General features: G+C 41.1%; 1 protein-coding gene across 1 annotated transcript; it reads right to left on the bottom strand.

Annotated features, from left to right (window-relative positions):
* Positions 1-177: 177 nt before the first annotated feature.
* Positions 178-15,755, bottom strand: twsg1a (twisted gastrulation BMP signaling modulator 1a). The gene is made up of 5 exons (XM_073491614.1): positions 15,095-15,755; positions 14,201-14,365; positions 6,626-6,725; positions 2,951-3,211; positions 178-648 (listed from the first exon to the last, which is right to left on the bottom strand). The coding sequence occupies exons 2-5, from the start codon at positions 14,330-14,332 to the stop codon at positions 467-469; spliced, it is 675 nt and encodes a 224-aa protein (XP_073347715.1). The 5' UTR covers positions 14,333-14,365; positions 15,095-15,755; the 3' UTR covers positions 178-466.
* Between the last annotated feature and the right edge of the window lie 1,741 nt (positions 15,756-17,496).

Raw genomic sequence — 17,496 nt, 5'->3', positions numbered from 1 at the left:
GACCAGAATGGTATAATAACAACTTTGTTTCCCCAGGAAATGATGCGTTTCCTGACTCTGGCAACACTAGGCTAAGATTAGAGCAGGAACACCACCAACATTTACTATTCCACTCATGCTATGCACTTTTCACACTATACTGAAGGGAAGAAAATATTTTAAAATCAGACAAAACAATCCATGTCACCAAACTTTTATTTGGCATGAGACTGGGATTTAGCAGACCATAATTGTAAAAATACATTATTCATATACACCTCTAGTAAAAAACACTATGGAAAACATATCTAAAAATATACAGTGAAACATAACAGCAGAATAAAAACAATTTGCGGGGGTAGGAGGAGGGGTGTGGGGGGTATTTTACAAGGTAACTGAGGAATGCTATCACATAACAGTCATAGTTTCCTCTGCCCTCAGTCCTCTGGTTTGGCCCAGACATTTGGTACCAATGTGTGCCCGCACTTCAGAAGAGACAGTTCATGCACTTCACAGCCTTGCTGCCGTAGTCCACGCACTCAGGTCCGATGCACTGGCAGCAGGCGTTGTGAAACCAGCGGTACTTGGATCCTCCCATTGACTCACAGTATTGTTTACACTGACGGATAGACACGCAGTCGTCGAAGTAGACCACCGTGCACATGTTTTCTGGAATTAAAACAGGACAGGCGAAGAGAAAGGCGTGAGTCACAGATCCAGTGTAAAAACAAGCACCATTTTAAAGTAATTACCTTTAACCCTCAATGTTCCTACTTTTACAGGAGGGGTGAAATTAATTTGCTGCAGCTAAGTGCGACCATATGTTTTGGTGAGCTTAATGAGTTAACTGCTCGGCTCTGTGGGAACGAACCTATTATGAGTGTGTCTTTATAGCAAATAGTATTGGCTTAGAGGTAGACAGCCAAAACAGCCACAAGTGAGAATTAAAAAATGGCAACAGAGCAACACTTTTAGTTACAATTCCCGAAACGAGAGGTCGTTTTGGCCTCTGAAACCTGACCAAACCCGAGCTGGTCTTAATTCAAGACTTTGTAGTCGACTTCAGCTCTGGGTTGGGCCTGATTTTATTACCACGGCTCTTAGTGAGCGTGCAGAAATACAAATGAAAAATGTGACTGGACCTGACAGGACCAGAACACTATGTAATAAAGCATGTGAGCAAAACGTGCTTTCTTTTAAGTAGTGTTACTTATTGAAAAACTTTCAGCACAAGCACTCTACAAAAGCTTGAAACCAACACGAGGCAACAAATTATTATTATCTAACGCTTGGTGACGAACCACACTTTCTTGATTCAGGTCTGTCACGAACACTGAATGATTTCTCTCCAATAGAGCTGTGACCAACAATTATTGTTAATCTGTCTTAAAATTACCATCACAATAGTCAGTGATGGAATGTTACTAAGTAGAAGTACTCAAGTACTGTGCTTAAGTATAATTGTGTGGTACTTGTACTTTACTTGAGTATTTGTTTTTTGTTTTCCACTCCACTTTGGAGGCAAATATTGTACTTTTTACTCCATTACATTTATGTGACAACCAGCGTTGCGGATAACGCTTTACAGTAATATATTACTTTAAGCAGTAACAGCATAATATAACGCGTTTCTTATAAGATTTGCTGTAATATTGTTACAGTTACTAAGTCTGGTAATGTGTTACCACGGTGTCACTGGTGACCCGTTTAAACTTGTTCAAAGAGGCTCATAATGATACTCAGAATTAGGATACTGAGATATTTTAGTGTTACACTTGATTGTTTATTCGGTGACATATCTGAATTTTTATTTTGTGTTTTGTGAATATTTTCAGTCCCCCAAAACGCGACACATTTCATTTCATTTATGACTTTTATTGCATATCCATGCACACACATTTATGCATCTATATTCCAATATCCTTGACAAATATTAGTAGTGTAAATGTTTTAACTTTGTACATTTTAGAAGTAACTTTAGTTAGTAGTTACTCTGGAGTGTATTTTGTTAATTTTTGTATTGTGTATTGTATATCTTTATATTGTTATTTGTAATGTTACGATTTCTGTTACCTGCCGAGGGGCTACAGATGTAGACTAGCGTTCTTGCTAAAGCTGGCATGTTTACATCGTGTATTTCTATGCTGATTCTCATTAACTTACTCTGTCCCTATCAAATAAACAAATTAGTATAATTTTAACACGATAACTTGACTTTTCCTCAAGTATGACTTCAGGTTCCTTTAACAACAATGCCAAAAGTCTGACCAATAGTCTTAAACTAAGAGATACTTCATTTGCAGTAATATAAAACAGAGAAAAGCAGCAAATCCTCACCATTAAGAAGCCGAAACAAGCTTCTGTTTGGACTTCTATCTGATAAATTGTTTAAATTATTAACAGATTTTTTATTTTTAAAGTTTCTTTCAGGATTTTGTCCCTTTTCTCAGGAGTCATTGGGCTTTGGGCCGTGCTTTGTTTATTCTGGACACATCCTTGTTCATGTAACATAGTAATGAGCAGTGGAGGAAGACAGAAACGCAAAGGTAGCTGAAGTGCTATACATGCAGCAGTATGGCTCCTGCCAGTGCTATATCAATATTTATTATATTATAGGATCATTATCATAATGATTAAACAAGCTTTTTAATGTTGCTGTAGCTCATAGCTGGTCGTAGCTGATTTAATTACTTTGTACACCATGCAGTAGTTCAATCCATGTCAACGTTTCATATTTCATAAGCTCGTCATGTCTTTTATATTTAAAATGATAATCTGGAATGTTATTATTAACTAGTACTGCTAAATAAATGTAGTAAAGTATAATACTAATGCGTCTATTTGGGGGGAGATCCACAACTTTTTGTGAAACTCAAACTTCCACAGCAGAGGGACTTTTACCTGGATTCATTTTATGGATTCATTTGGATTTGAGAAGCTTGTGATGAAGACTTGATTGTTAAAGAGTTACCTTGAGTGTCGTAGCTGGCGTGGATGCTGTTGCCAGGCACGGAGACGTTCTGGTGCTGGTTGTCGAGCGACTCCAGGAAGGACACCAGGTTCTCGTGGTGGGAGAGCTCCTCAGCGACGGGGAAAGACACCACCATCATGTTGATCGGCGCGTCGCCTTCTGTGAGGGCGCGGAACAGCGAGGGGATCGGACGGTGCAGCTCCTCCACGGTACTCTTCGACGTGGCCGGAGAGTCGCTGTAGTTCTTGGGGTTGCACATCCCTAATATTAAAAAAATGGACATTAAAGGGTCAGTTCGCAAAAAATAAAGAAAACTCACGTATCTCTATTCTGGGGAAATATCCAAAACTATATGCACTTAAGTCTAGATACCACTTAAGGTTGTGATTTTTGTGAATTGGATGAACTGGCTCTTTAATGAGTTAATTCGCGTATCATACTTTGACTCAAAATAGACACATTTAACCGTTAAATAGTTTCACACATGATTTCAACTCACAGGGGTGGTTCTGTAAAACCGCACGGCTGTCAAGAGTATCTCGTCTCAATTAAGGTCCTTTTAACACTTCATTTAATTTCCAAATACAGTAGTAATCGCCTGACAAAGTCCCCACATCCTCAGATATGATCTTCCTAACCCTTTAAATGAGTCAAAGTGAATTATAGCTAATGGGTAAATCATTTAATGGGGAATGGAGTTTGACAGAGGAATTGGATTACAGACCAATGCTAAAAGCTGAGCCAGAGCAGCTGTTTTAGATAAAGCTTACACTTGGGTCCTCCCTCCCTCCTCCTCCCTTCTTTTTAAAATACAAACTGTCCTCTCCCCAACGCTCCTCCACTGGGCTGCACTAACCACTCGCAGACACACACTTCAAAGTAGCAAGCGTTTGGCACAGATAACATGTTTAGAGTGGAAACTTACTAAAAGTGGTCATAAGGGCTAGCGCTGTAAGAAAAAATAAAAACAGATAAATGAGAAATACTTGCTTAAAGCTACAGGCTATCCTCAGTGTATTGTAAAAAGGCTTGTCTGAGAGAAAAAACTCCACCACAACATCTGTGCTGCAGCAGCAGCAGCAGCAACAGCAGCAGCAGCAGCAAGTTCAGCACTCTGTGTCACATATTTGTATTTGGGTTCCACATGAAAGAGCTTTAATAAAGCCTCCTTGTCAGCGCGTACAGCAATATCGGTCTGTCAAAGCTGCTCTGAAAGAATACTGCTTTGCAAGGGTGGGGCCAGAATGGTAGCAAAGGTTTCACAATGGTGCCTCCCCTATACCTGAGTCAGATACAGGACCAGGGGCCCCTGGACCAGAGACTCTGTATGAAGTGATGATTAACATTTCTTGTTGGAAAGTTAATGAAATGACTACCAAGAGACTAAAAACAAGCACAAGAGAAGCAAAAAGAACTATAAGGGATACAAAGAGATATAAAGAGATACAAAGACACTATGAATGAAAAGAAAAGCAAAATAACCAGAATGAGACACAACACTAAAATAATTACCAATAAAAATAGAAAGGCATAACAGGAAATGAAACAATAGAAAAACAAAAAGATGCAGAACGACCACAAAGAGGTGCAGAGGGGCGACAATGACATGTAAAACAGCCAGAGATATAGGCAAGTTGACTACAAAAAATGCAAAAGGACTACAAAGACACACAAAATTACTGCAAAGAAACTTAAAATGACTAGAAGAGACGGAAATTACATAAGCTGCACAAATTACCCACAATACGCAAAATGAGATGTACAAAAACATCCACCAAGAGAAACAAAATTAATAATTAATTAATAGAAAAAGCTCTTTTGTAGCTCCTTTATCGCAGGGCTCAGGGGCTTTACACGTCCGTGTCCACTGTCCAGGGCTCATTGTGTCATAATCTAAGAACCAGGTCTTTAAATTTGACACACTGAACACACGTTTACTCACTTTACAAATGAGCCCTCAAATAATTGAATCTGTGCCCCGGCGTCTGACTCTGCCCCTGCAGGTCCGAAGCAGTTAACCAGCCAGAAGTTTCCTTGTTGCACAAATCCGGTTGTTTTGGATCTTGCTGGGGGTTACACCCCCACCGCACCTCGGTAGGAGGCTGAAAGTCAAAGTTCATCTGAGCTGCTCGACCTCCTCGTCCCCTCTCTCTTCCGGCTTCTTCATCCTTTGATCTTCAGGAAAACCTTGAGACTTCCTGTCCACATGTGCAACAGCTCCTCAGCAGCGACAGTATTACTTTAATTTCCTCCGCTCTGATAAACAGTGCTCCTCTTGGCTCTGCTTTGCATTAACCTCCACGAGGTCCCTTCTCAGAGGCACCTCCAGTATCTGGCTTGGCTCACCTCACACTCATCTTGTATCAGAGCAGAAACACTCTGAACAAACCGGCTCCTTTTTAAAGCGGCGAGCTTCTCAGCTGTCAAGTGCATTACAGCCGCGGTCTCATTTTTCACAGGGAGAAAGTGCTCGGCAGCAGGGCGACGGAGAGATTAACAAGACTGAGATATAACTCAAGTGTCACATGTATGGAGAGTGATTAGTGCCAGAATCATTTAATGTTATATTCACAGTATGATTCATTAGAGGGCTCATTGTCTGCTGTAATACTTCACTGTACTTAACTTTATTACCTGTGTGTAATGCCCAAAGTCATTCCACTGTATAAACATGTTCTGTCTGTACTGTACAAATCATAGTTATATTACTGATATATCACAGCTGCATTCACTCACTGTACATTAGTTTTACGTCTGTTTTCTTTAATGTGGTAACACTTCACTGTAAATGCCACATTTAGTGTATTTTTTTTATACACTACATCTATATAATGTTTGATTGAACCCACGATAATGGAGTTGTAGGCAGATATAAGTGTGTAACTCCTCCTGCGGACAATAAAAAGTGGAGGCTGGCATAAACAGAGCTAATGAATGACAATATAGTAAAACACAAATGCATCTTCAAAAGAGGAGTTAAAATAGTTAAATACTTTATACGGATTAATATGGAGGACTGAAACTGCCAAAATCATACATAAATAAATAGATAAATAAATAAATATGCCATTTAATGACCCCAAAAATAATCTTAAAAATAAATTTAGTCATTAATTAATTTTTAAAATGTGACATGAAGTGATATATTTAAACATTAATTGAATATCTATATGCTGTTTTTACATGATAAATGGGTAGGGTTGAGCCACACCCTAAAGCAAAACTGTTGACTGAGGTAATAAATCAAGTTAGAAATAGGGTCATTTTCTCATAAGCTTCTTTTTGAAACCAGTGGTGTTGCCCCCTCCTGGTCGTTAGAGAGAATGCAGATTTAAAGCACTTCTGCATTGACATCAAATGTAATGTCTTTCCTGTTGTTTCACTGTACATTGTGCCTTTCAAACGTTTAAATTCAACTGTCCAATGCAAACCAGACAGATTCACAGATATACAACTCCAAGATAATCTCTACTGGCACTGATCTGTTTTACACATGTCCATCTCCAGCCATGTGTCTTGCTGAATTGCCTGTTTCAACCTGCTCAGTCACTGTGAGTCTGTTTAAACGAGGAGCGTGGGCTAAGCCGTAAAGTTTTTCCAAACCCAAAATAATATGCTGACTAACTCGTGGTCGGCTGTAAAATGTGGCGCTAATAGATGAGACGCTGCACTCACCCACGCAGTCGCAGCACTCTTCCCAAAGGTTCCCGAGACACAGCATGCACTCTTTACAGCACGAACAGTTCCCATCAGACGGACGACACTGGCACAGCTCCTGCAGGACACAAAACAAGACTGAATTACCATTTTGCTTCCCTTCATTGTTTGAATTGCTGATAAAAACAAATATGAGCAGCAATACAGAAGTCTGACGGCGGCTGATTAAGGGATATGCAGATTTGGGAGACGGTACATGGCAACCTGATACTGTCTTGTTATACTTCAGTCTTTTCAGGCTCTAAATTAGGTTATCTTTCGTGTTTTCGGACAATTATCTTCATTGTCAAGTGATCTGTTGGTTGTTTGGTCAATAACAATATTCAGTTTAATAATAATTGAAAATTTGAACAATATTTACTTTTAACATACATGTCTTTTCTTCTGATCTTAGGTTTTACAGCAAACCAAAGTAATTAATCATATTTTGTGGCAGACTGAAACATGTCAACAGTTCAGTGGAGTGAGTTTTTTTTCTTATTTTAAGATTACGGCCCACAACATACAGCATAATTCTTTCAAATTACAGTCCTGTTTTTATTACGAGTACAAGCTTTTGGTGTTATTAATATTTTTTCTCATAATGAGGGAATAGGTACCCTTAATTTAAACATGTTTAAACAAAACAGTACAGCATGAATTATTTTTGAGTTCCCAGATGCCTCATTTCCTGACTTCACATCTTGTTCTATTGACATGTATGTACCGGTACATGCAGCGCAGTTAGTATAAATAGTTCCGCCATAAATTGGAGCTCCAAGTTGCAGTCCGTAATTTAATGCATTAACGAGTTATAAAGTAGGCTGAATACAATTAAGTGAACACAACTGGGTTCACCTGAAACACAGAGCAACAAGATGCATCAGTCACATTTTTGTTAAAATTTATAGCTGGAGTACAGTACTAAAACTAAATAAAAATAATAAATCCAACTGTTCATCAGACATTAAGATTTCATTTTGAACATAAAGCTGCAGGCCTGACGGGTGCAGCGGCAGCATCAGAGTTCACAATCACTCAGCAGACAGAACACAACATGTAGACATGCTGTACAAACAGGAGACGTACCATTAAAACATCAACAGAAGGAGCAACAGCAGGTTTGCGTCACATACAGTAACTATTACCAGACACAAGCCAATACAAGACAGTGAGACTGAACGCTGATTTTTCATCATGAACCGAGCAGGTTCTGACACGTAAAGGTCACGGCATTCAAATCATTTTACAGCGAGGCTGTAAAACCGAGAGGATGTAACCAAGTGCTGTTTTTAAGTATAAATTTGAGGTACATTATTAAGTTTTCCATTTTAAGCGACTTTACACTTCTACTGCACCACATTTCAGAGCGAAATACTGTTGATTTTACTCCATTACTTTGATGTTACAGCTATGAATAGTTGCTCAGCAGTGTTTCCCAAAGCCCACGATAACGTCCTCAAATGTCTTGTTTTGTCCACAACCCAAAGATATTCAGTTTACTGTCACAGAAGAAGAAAGAAACCAGGAAATATTCACATTTAAGAAGCTGGAATCAGAGATTGGATTTTTGGACTTATTCTTTTTCTTACAAAATAACTCAGACCGATTCATTGGTTATCAGAATAGTTGCCAATTCATTTAATAGTTGACAACTTTTCAATTAATCAGTTAGTTGTTACAGCTGGATTGGTGCATCTCTACTTTAAGTCCTACTGAACTCCCATTTTTAGCTCAGAAATATTCAGAGCCAGTCAGGGGTAGACTGATTATCAGCCTGGCCAATCTTCGGGCTGGTATTCAGCATTTTCCGGTGATTTTTCTGCCAGATTTCTGATAAAATAAACTAATTTAAAAATCTGCTGCTTTGGCTCTGATGCAGCATCCTCTCACACAATGTCCCACCCACAACAATATCTGATTGCGAACACCTCACAATTAATATGTTAAAAACACTGAATAATCTGAATCTGCAAAGTAACAAGTAACTAAATGTAATTAAAATAATACTTAAGTAAAAGTACAAAGTGTTAGTCACTTTTACTGACAATTTACAAATTGTACACAGTACTCACTTGTGATTTTAAAAGTAACTAAGTAGATTACATGGTGTAATGCATACTTAAATACGAGTAAAATTACAGACAATTTCAGAACAAATTCTCATAAAAGTGCAAGTGCCCAAAAAGATGACTTAATTACAGTAATTTGAGTAGAAGTAATTAGTTACTTCCACCCCTGTTTAGTATAGAATAAAACCTTTGAGCAAAATAAACAAGCAACAGTGCAACAAGAAACAAGGATTAAAACTGCAGGTTTGCAGCATTCTTTGTTATTACAAGTGTAAAGTTTTTAGTTAGTTTTTAAATACAGGTCTGGTTCACTGGGTTCAACTGTGTAATATGCTTCATACACAGACTTGTCGACACAGAAAAAAAAGCTCTTGCAGAGAATTTCTCATGTCGCTTTTTATAGACGGAAAGTTATATTATTACAAGAGAGCTTCTGCAAACATCCAAAAACATGAAACCTCTGCTGATCCTCATTACTCTTCTGCAAACGCTTAAAAAAACCTTCATTCCTCAACTTCGGTTTGTCTCCGGGGACGTACGTAGAGACAGTGGAGGAAACTAAAACGTGTAGGTGGGATTGAAAAGTGGGTGAGACTGCCAGAGGAGTTCCTCTTCCTCCCCCCCTCTGTTCTCTCCTGACACAGAACAGGGAGCACATTCCTCTCAGTCAAGGTCACCGCGATGAGGGAGGCAGGAGGGGGGAGAAACGGAGGGAGGGAGAAGAAAACACCTGGAGAACAGAACATGGCTGCTGCTGCTCCCCCAACAACACTTTCCCCCTCCTCCCCTCCCTTTCTCCCTCGCTTCTTTCCCCGTCAGTCTCCCCTCCCTCCTCCTTTTTAAACTCTTCGTCATGCTGCCTTTCTCTCTTCCCTTTTGCTTTCTTTTCCATTTTTCTTCTTTTTTCCTCTCCCCCAGCTCCTCCTTTATATCTTCTCAGCGGCCATCTCCTGCACGTAAACAGTCTCGGCGATGATAAAAGACTCTCCGATGACTCACCAGTGAGGGATTGCAAAAACCACACACAGTTCACTTAATCACCAGCCTCTCAATCCCCAACCCTCTGATCACGACCTGATCCCGTGAGTAATTATGACTCTCAAAAGGTAGAATTATAAAAACTAAACAGCTGCCCCACGGGAAGAACCCTCTTATTTCACAAATAAGAAATAAATTACTTTTAAAAACCATTTCAATAAAAATAAGTGGCTATAATGGACATGGGCCTGGACCCAGAGAGTCGTTTGCTTAGCTTAGCATGACGACTGGAAGCAGGGAGACACGGCTAGCTTGGATCTCCTCTGTCCACCTCTGTCCCTTTAAATAAATACATATGTCGTTGATATGTGTATATGACTGCTTTAGTTTGTTTGTTTAAATCCATGCATAAAATATAATGCAAAAACATACAACTTTTAGCTGTTTCTTAACGGACAACAGCGCTGTGACTTCCTGTCGTCTTAATGGACGGATAAACTGTTGGATGTCAAGAAATGGTACCCAATAAACTACAAGCTGTCATTTTTACAATGACAAACAAGATCTAATGCGTTAATAAATTAGCTTTAGAGTTGCCTGGACTGTAGGTATACTCTGCACAGATCCAGGCTAGCTGGTTTTTCCTTGCTGCCTGTTGATCAAGCTGAGTTTACTGGCTCCTGGATCCAGCTTAACATTTGAGTGGTACTGGTACTGGTCTCATCCAACTTTGTCAAGAAAGCATATTTGCACAGCTTCCAAACACAAACTATTTTTCAACAGCCATGAAATCATGCAGAAAACCTTAAAGACTGAAGTGGAAGCATAAACACAGCTTTTTCTTGTTCCAACTTCTCAGATGGGAGACTTTTGTTGCTTTTCTTTGTCTTGTATGACACGGTCGGACAAAGAAGCAATTAGAGGATGTCACCTTTCTGACATTTTACACAAGAAACAATCGTAACAATCGGTTGTTGCAACCCTACAAACAACAATGGCCTCACTGAAACGAGTGAGGTTATCTCGACGACTTCAAGATCCCTCATTAGGCTCCCCTTGCCTCTCTCTCGGGGGGGGTGGGCGCTGCTGTAATCAGTCAAAACTCGGCTGCAGCGAGACAAAAGGACTCTGGAGAGAAAGTGAACATGTGCTGCCTCGTCCTCCCGAGCGACCGCTGCTGTGTGTTAACTTTGAAATCTGCAGCCACACCCTGCTAAACAGCCCGGTCTGGACAGAGCTGTGGCTTGTGAATCTTTCCCAACTGTATATTTGCCTCAACCAACCTCCCCCCACAGACATACACACCTCCTCCTGACCTTAGCCTCCCCCCACTCCCTCCCTCCCTCCCTTCTCCTCCTCTCATGTTCTCCCACCCTCAGAGGTTTTTGGGGAATTCAGACAAATGACTTGAGATGGCAGCAGAGCGTAAAAGCGAGCGTCGGACAGCAGATCCCACTAATCACTGGCAACATGGAGCTTCTACAGAGGGGCTCGAGGCGGAAAAGTTTCTCCTTCACGGCACACGCACCAGTGCTCTCGCCTCTGACAGCTAGCGAGTTGGTGTCGGCGGGGTCGCGGAAGCTACAGAGCTTTGTTGTCCCGAGCAATGACACATCAGGCAAAAATAAGCCACCTGGAAGTAAAGAGGAACAAGCAGAGCTGCGAATTCTGCAGATCACAGGAGGTTTGAATTTTACAGAAACTGAACTGAACCCAGGAGGAACAGAAGTTGGTGGTTTGGTAGCAACAAGTCTGTGCCAAAAAATGCTGGAAAAAGCAGTCTGTAGTCTCTAAAAATAAAAAAAAAAGGCCTCAAGAGAATTTATTTCCTGTGAAGATTGAGATTAAGCACTTTTACAGCAAAATTGTGCATTTTTCTTATATTTTTAGGTTCACACAAAGCCAGGCACGTTATAGACATTCGAAAATCACATTATGAAACAAGAATTTTAAGGTAAGGTGCAGAAAATGTCCTCTGCAACTCACATGACTGTGTTTGTAAAGGTGCAGATTACACGTATCTGTCGTTTGGTCTCTTATTTGAAGGTTTTTCGTTCTTTGTTTGATGGTTTCAGTTTCAGTTTTGTGTTTTTTGCTTTAACATGTCATTATTAGTCAACGTTGATTACAAAAGGTGATGGTTATGGCAGGATGACACCAGCAGCCCTTAGACTGGTTACCTGTAAACCTCACTTTCACCGTGTTTCACCGGCCACTGGGCACGAAATTTACCAGGAAAGGAGATTGAGTCGGGCTGGCAGCCTCGCACCATCTGCTCTATAGTCTCTATTGTCGACTCAATGATTGAAGAAACTTGTGTTTTGTCCTGGGTTGCTCCTCTGACGAAAACGGAAACAATCCTGTTGTTTTTGGGACAGCGGCGCCAACAATAACACAACTTGGAAACTCGAGAGGTCGATGTGGTTTGTTTACGCTTTAAGTGCTCGTGTACTGCATGTGCTGCTCATGGCTGCTGTGAGGCGAGTTACCCGTGACGTTTTCTTTGTCCAGTTATGAACAGGAACAAGGATGGTGTACCCACCGGGTAAAGAGGGATTGGTGTTGTTCCTGGACCATCATAGAAACTGGCCAACAGCCTTTTTGTAATGTCACGGCATTGCGACCCAGAAAAAAGTACATAAAAATGCATTTTTTTAACATTATGAAGGGGTGTCATTAACCCAAACCATCTTTTCCTGAACCTAACCGAGTACTTCTGTTGCCTAAACCTAAAAAACTAAACAGCGACTGAAAACTGAAAAAAACAAACAAAAAGGAAAATAGTCCAGAGCTCAACTCATTCTGCTCCAGTGCAGATGTTCCAGGAACGACTACAACACGAGTCGCAAAGTTGTGATGTCACAACAACGTGATTGGTCAGTTTTAATGATAGCCCAGGAACAACACCAACACGGCGATATCAGGTCAATTACTGTTGCATGTGCACCTTCAACACACACTGTATAATAGGAAACATCTCCAGTTCTATTCTGAGCAGGGACCTCAATGAACGCCACAAGATAATCCTGGAAAAGTCATTGTTACTGTCAGACGATGGAATTAATCGACCTACTGTTCTGTGCAGTTTTTCACATCTCTTCTCCAATTTAAAAACATCTTTATTTGCATAAAAAGCTCAACTACCTGCGCCAAGAACACGATGTACCTCAACTACCTGCAGAAAATACCTGCAGCTCGCTCACGCAGTCACAGAGGTCACGCAGGCGAAATGGCCACGGAGGTTAAATACAGTGTTTTAAAAGATGTTAATGGGAGAGGCAGGGCCGCTTAACACACCGCAGGTCACACACACACACACACACACACACACACACACACACACACACGAAGAGCAGCAGCTCAAATTTGTCCTGACAGGTGTTGGAACGACAGGCCGACACTTCTCTTCATGTTTTCCCTCAAAATAACAAGTATGTATGACGGAATTTGTGTAAACGTTGGGCCCCTCACCCACCGGGAGTCAGACGTGACGGAAAAAATGACACAACGGAAGTGACGGCAGAGAGTCAACAGAAGTCAAACGTCAGAGCGGTCGAGGTGAACTTAAGAGGGTAGAGCCAAAAAAAAGGAAACTTCACATAAATTAAAGACCTAGGCAGCGATTCTGCCCTGAAACTGACCTGCAGGAGTCAGACAGGTAGAGAGCAGGTGTGCATGACGCTGGGCAGACTCACATCTCTGCTGCTCCGCTGCTCGCTTTCACTCCAGACTTCACTTGGCTTATCGAAGGAATGCATCTGCATTCTTCACAACAGATTCCATCTTTGTTCTCGGGTCCAGATCTCCATCAGGACACGGGCCGAATCTAACTTGAATTTGGCTCCTGCAGGATATTTGTTCTGATGTGAAGTATTTGCACGAAAGCGGCTGTCACATATTTGCTTTATCCACCAGTCGAAGGAATGTCTGTCCTGCCAGTTTAAGTCCAATTTAAATGTTATTAAAACAAGTTTCGGGTTCGACTTCTTCGACTCGAACTCGACTGCCGCCTCAGACGACATTAAATTTATGTTCTTGTCAGGAGAAACAACAGTCTTCGTTTACACAAAACAGCTGTAGCACTGTAGGATGAAAAGCTTGAACTTGGCTGCGCTCTCACAGACATTTCCCACAGAAAAGCTCAGTTAAGTTCGGCACTCATACGATTACAATACCTGTCTGTGATCAGAAAGTAACGTCAGCGAGGTGACCCTTGTTTGTGGGCAGTGAACGCAAGTTTGTGTGCATTTTTACAACAGCCTTGAGAGATTTTTGAAGATCGAAACCACATTTCTGTGTGGTTTACTAGTCGTTTAACACCGACAAACAGAACTCCACAGAGAATATCCCAAATTTAAAGCTTGAAAAGGGATTTCTGCCACAGATCAGAGGAGCATGTCTTGATTTCTTCGACAGTGGGTTAGACTTGTGCAAATCCAACAGTCAGCATGAAACGCTCCCAGAGAAAGTGTGTTTAGAGCGTGGAAACCTTGATGTGCTTTACCTGGATGAGACACTTGCTGACGTCGCTCGCGCAGAGGGCTTTGTTGCAGCCAGAGGTCAGAGACAGGCCTGATAGGAGGAAGAGGAGAGCGGCGGCGGCGGCGGTGGGGAGGATCAGCTGACCAGGCCTCATCCTGACGGCTCACCAGCACGGCACTGGAAACACCTACATCAACACGAGACACAGGGACAGGACCTCAAAGACAAATAAACGAGAAGGTCATCACTGACATTCCAGGAGAGCTGGAGAGAAGATAACTGGAGGCAAATAAAACTGTTTTTTTAGCCAAATTTAACTGTCTTTCTTTAAATCCTGAGGAATTTGAGTGCATTTTGATCTCAAGAACAAAAGTGAATGATGTGTGTTTACCTGTGCTCCCAGGACACAGGATGTGAAATCTAAATGTAGGTGCCAAAACTTAGAAAGTGCAGCAAAAAAGGAAATGCGTTTAAAACTTTGTCAAACTGACATGTAAGCATCACTTTTCTAAAAAAAAAAAAGAAAAAAAAAAGGCCTGCGTCACATTTCATTCAAAGCCAGCTCTCGCTCACGTTACTGTGGAATAACAACACACGCACACACACACACACACACACACACATCTGGCAACATCAGCTCCCTTCACCTAGTTTTTCTCCAAGTGTGGCGCCTTCGCACGCCGTCTAATCCCGTCCCTCTGCTCTTACACTTCACCACTTTGCTGCACATTGTTCCACTTCACATGACGGGGGAGAAAACATGTGAGGGACATTAGCTCCCTCACTCGTGAACGCGTTTCTTCACCTCCTTTCTGCTCATCGCTCCAACTTTGTTTCACTCGCACGCAGCCACGAGAGGAATCGAGAACGGCAGAAAACGGCGAAATAATAAAGACAGGAGGGGTTTCAAACTCACCACAACGCTGTTAACGAGCTCCTAACTTTTCTTTTCCAGAGGGAGTGTGGCTGTTTTCTCTTTGAACTCCTCCAGGATGGTGTTCTCTCTGCCGCCGCTCAAGTGTCCACTGTGTCCAGAGGGCGTCAGTCTCTCCGCAGCAGAAAGCGACAGGCAGTCGGGCGCCTTAAAGGCACACACTCCATTTTCTACCCAACGTCTGAGGAGGCGAACACCGGGCCTCAGGTCACACACACACCGGCTGAGTGTCTTCGGGGCGACGGGCAGAGAACGATCCGCCTCACAGCGCCAGATATACAACCGACACTGAGCGTTTACAGCTGCGCTCCGTGTGCGTAAAAGTTTTGTGCGTAAAATCCCTTTTTAACCCAAACTGCGACCACTGGTTGCCTGTACAGATGAGCTCTGTCTGGCTTAAAAATCTTTTCTTCCAGGCCACCCCCACTCCATTAAACAACCCTTTGTCTCCAGTCTTATCAGCGGCCCTGTGAGTGTCCTCATTAGGTGAGAAAAGGGCGATTCGGAAGCTGTGAAGTCGAGCGGACTCCCCGCTGAGAAGCGTCCCCGCGCTCATTTGTAGCCTCTCTGCAGAAAGGCTCTGATGGGCCCTTCAGCTCCTCAGGTGTTTACACGTGTTTTCACCAGAACCACAACAGGCCTCACTTCCAGCCTGCAGGGCAGGAAGGTCAGAGAGGGACAGGACAGAGCTTCAGTCAGGGCGGAACCATTTAAACTTCAGTCAGGTTTAAGAAGAGTGGCTCATTTCAGAGAAGAGGACACATTATTAAAAACGTGACAAAAGGTCATTCTTATAGAAGCCTGTTTCTGCCAATTAAAGGGAAAAAAAGTAAGCTTGAGACTAAGCTAAAACTAAGCTTGATGGAAAATATATTTCCCTTGGAAGTCAAATATGGAATAAAATGTCAAAATTATAAAAGATATAATCATAAATAAGAGATAGAAGAAGAAATAATGAGATAAAAACTCATCAATATGGGATAAAAGGCAAAATTATGAGGTAAAAAGTCAATAAACTGAAATACAAAGTCGAAATTATGAGATAGTCAAAATGATTATCTCATAATTATGACTTAACATGGAAAATGTTTTCTTATCAAGGCAAAGTTTTCCTCAATTTATTTTTTTTAACTGGTGGAAATGGGCCAGTTAAGGAAAAACAAAGATGAAAACTAAGATTGATTTAAAAATATTTCCTAGGTTAGACATAATTATGAGATAAAAATAAGAAATTATGATATACAAAGTCAACATTTGACTGTATCTCATAGTTATGACTTAACATGGCAATTGTTTTATCAAGGCAACATTTTCTTCAACATTTTGTCTTTAACTGGAGGAGATGGTCTTCCATATATTCTTGTATCAGAAGAAGAAAATGAAGTTGAGTCTTGAGGAAGTCTGCGTCATTTGCTCTAATTGATGGTTGTGAGTTAAAACGAGCTGCTCCAGAGGAAAGTTTAGACAGTGACTCACTTTACCTCAGTCTAACACTGACATGCTACATAACAAGTGGGCTCAACTGGTGTTTTCTGTGATGATGAGCCGATTTTATGACCCACAGGTTAAAGACACCATCATGTGTTCAGCCATCTTAGAACAGTGTGCATCAGTACCCTTGAATGAGACTTATCTTCTGGTTCATCATGATGTAGTTTTAATGAAGCAGCTGTGCAGTAAATACAACCTTCATGACATTTATAGAGATTTTGTTGATGTTAGAGAGGCACTGATTCAACTTGATTATTATTTTGGACTCTTTCTCTTCTACTAAGAGCCAAGTAAATGGGTGTAGAAAAATAAAAACGTGCTATGTGAAAGTAGACAGACAGGGAAAATGACAAGTTCAGCCTCTTCCTGCATTTTGTTGAGGTTAAGGACCAAAAAACTACAAAACACAGGCTTTATGCTGGTTAGATACATGACTGATGTGCAGCGCTGCGAACAGCGACCTCTACTGGCTGAGGACAATACTGCCATCATCTGAAAGGTTACAATCATACATCATTTCTTGAAGGGCTGAAGATCATTTTCATGAACAGTTAATCTATTGATTGGTCTATAAAATGTCACATAAAATCTGAAATCTGATCGCAGTTTCTTTTTGTTTTGAGTATTTCTCTTGCACTCTCTTCTCCCGTTTACACATTTTAAAAATGCTTTTCATGGCAATGCATGTGCAGCAGTCTGATTTCAGTGTTAGGTTGGTTCATGGTCAATTCCTCAGATTTTTTCATCCCACCTGTGAACTTTTTAAGTCATAGTATATTTCTTTTGTTGTTTTATTTTACTATATGCACAAATACATAACTAAAGAAGTTTCTCAGAGCCATAGGTGACTCAAAGGTGATTTGAATGACCAACCAACACTAAAAAAAAAAAAC

Source organism: Pagrus major, chromosome 21 (genome assembly GCF_040436345.1).
Source record: "Pagrus major chromosome 21, Pma_NU_1.0".
NCBI lineage: Eukaryota > Metazoa > Chordata > Actinopteri > Spariformes > Sparidae > Pagrus > Pagrus major.
This window is presented reverse-complemented; position numbering and strand designations above follow the sequence as displayed.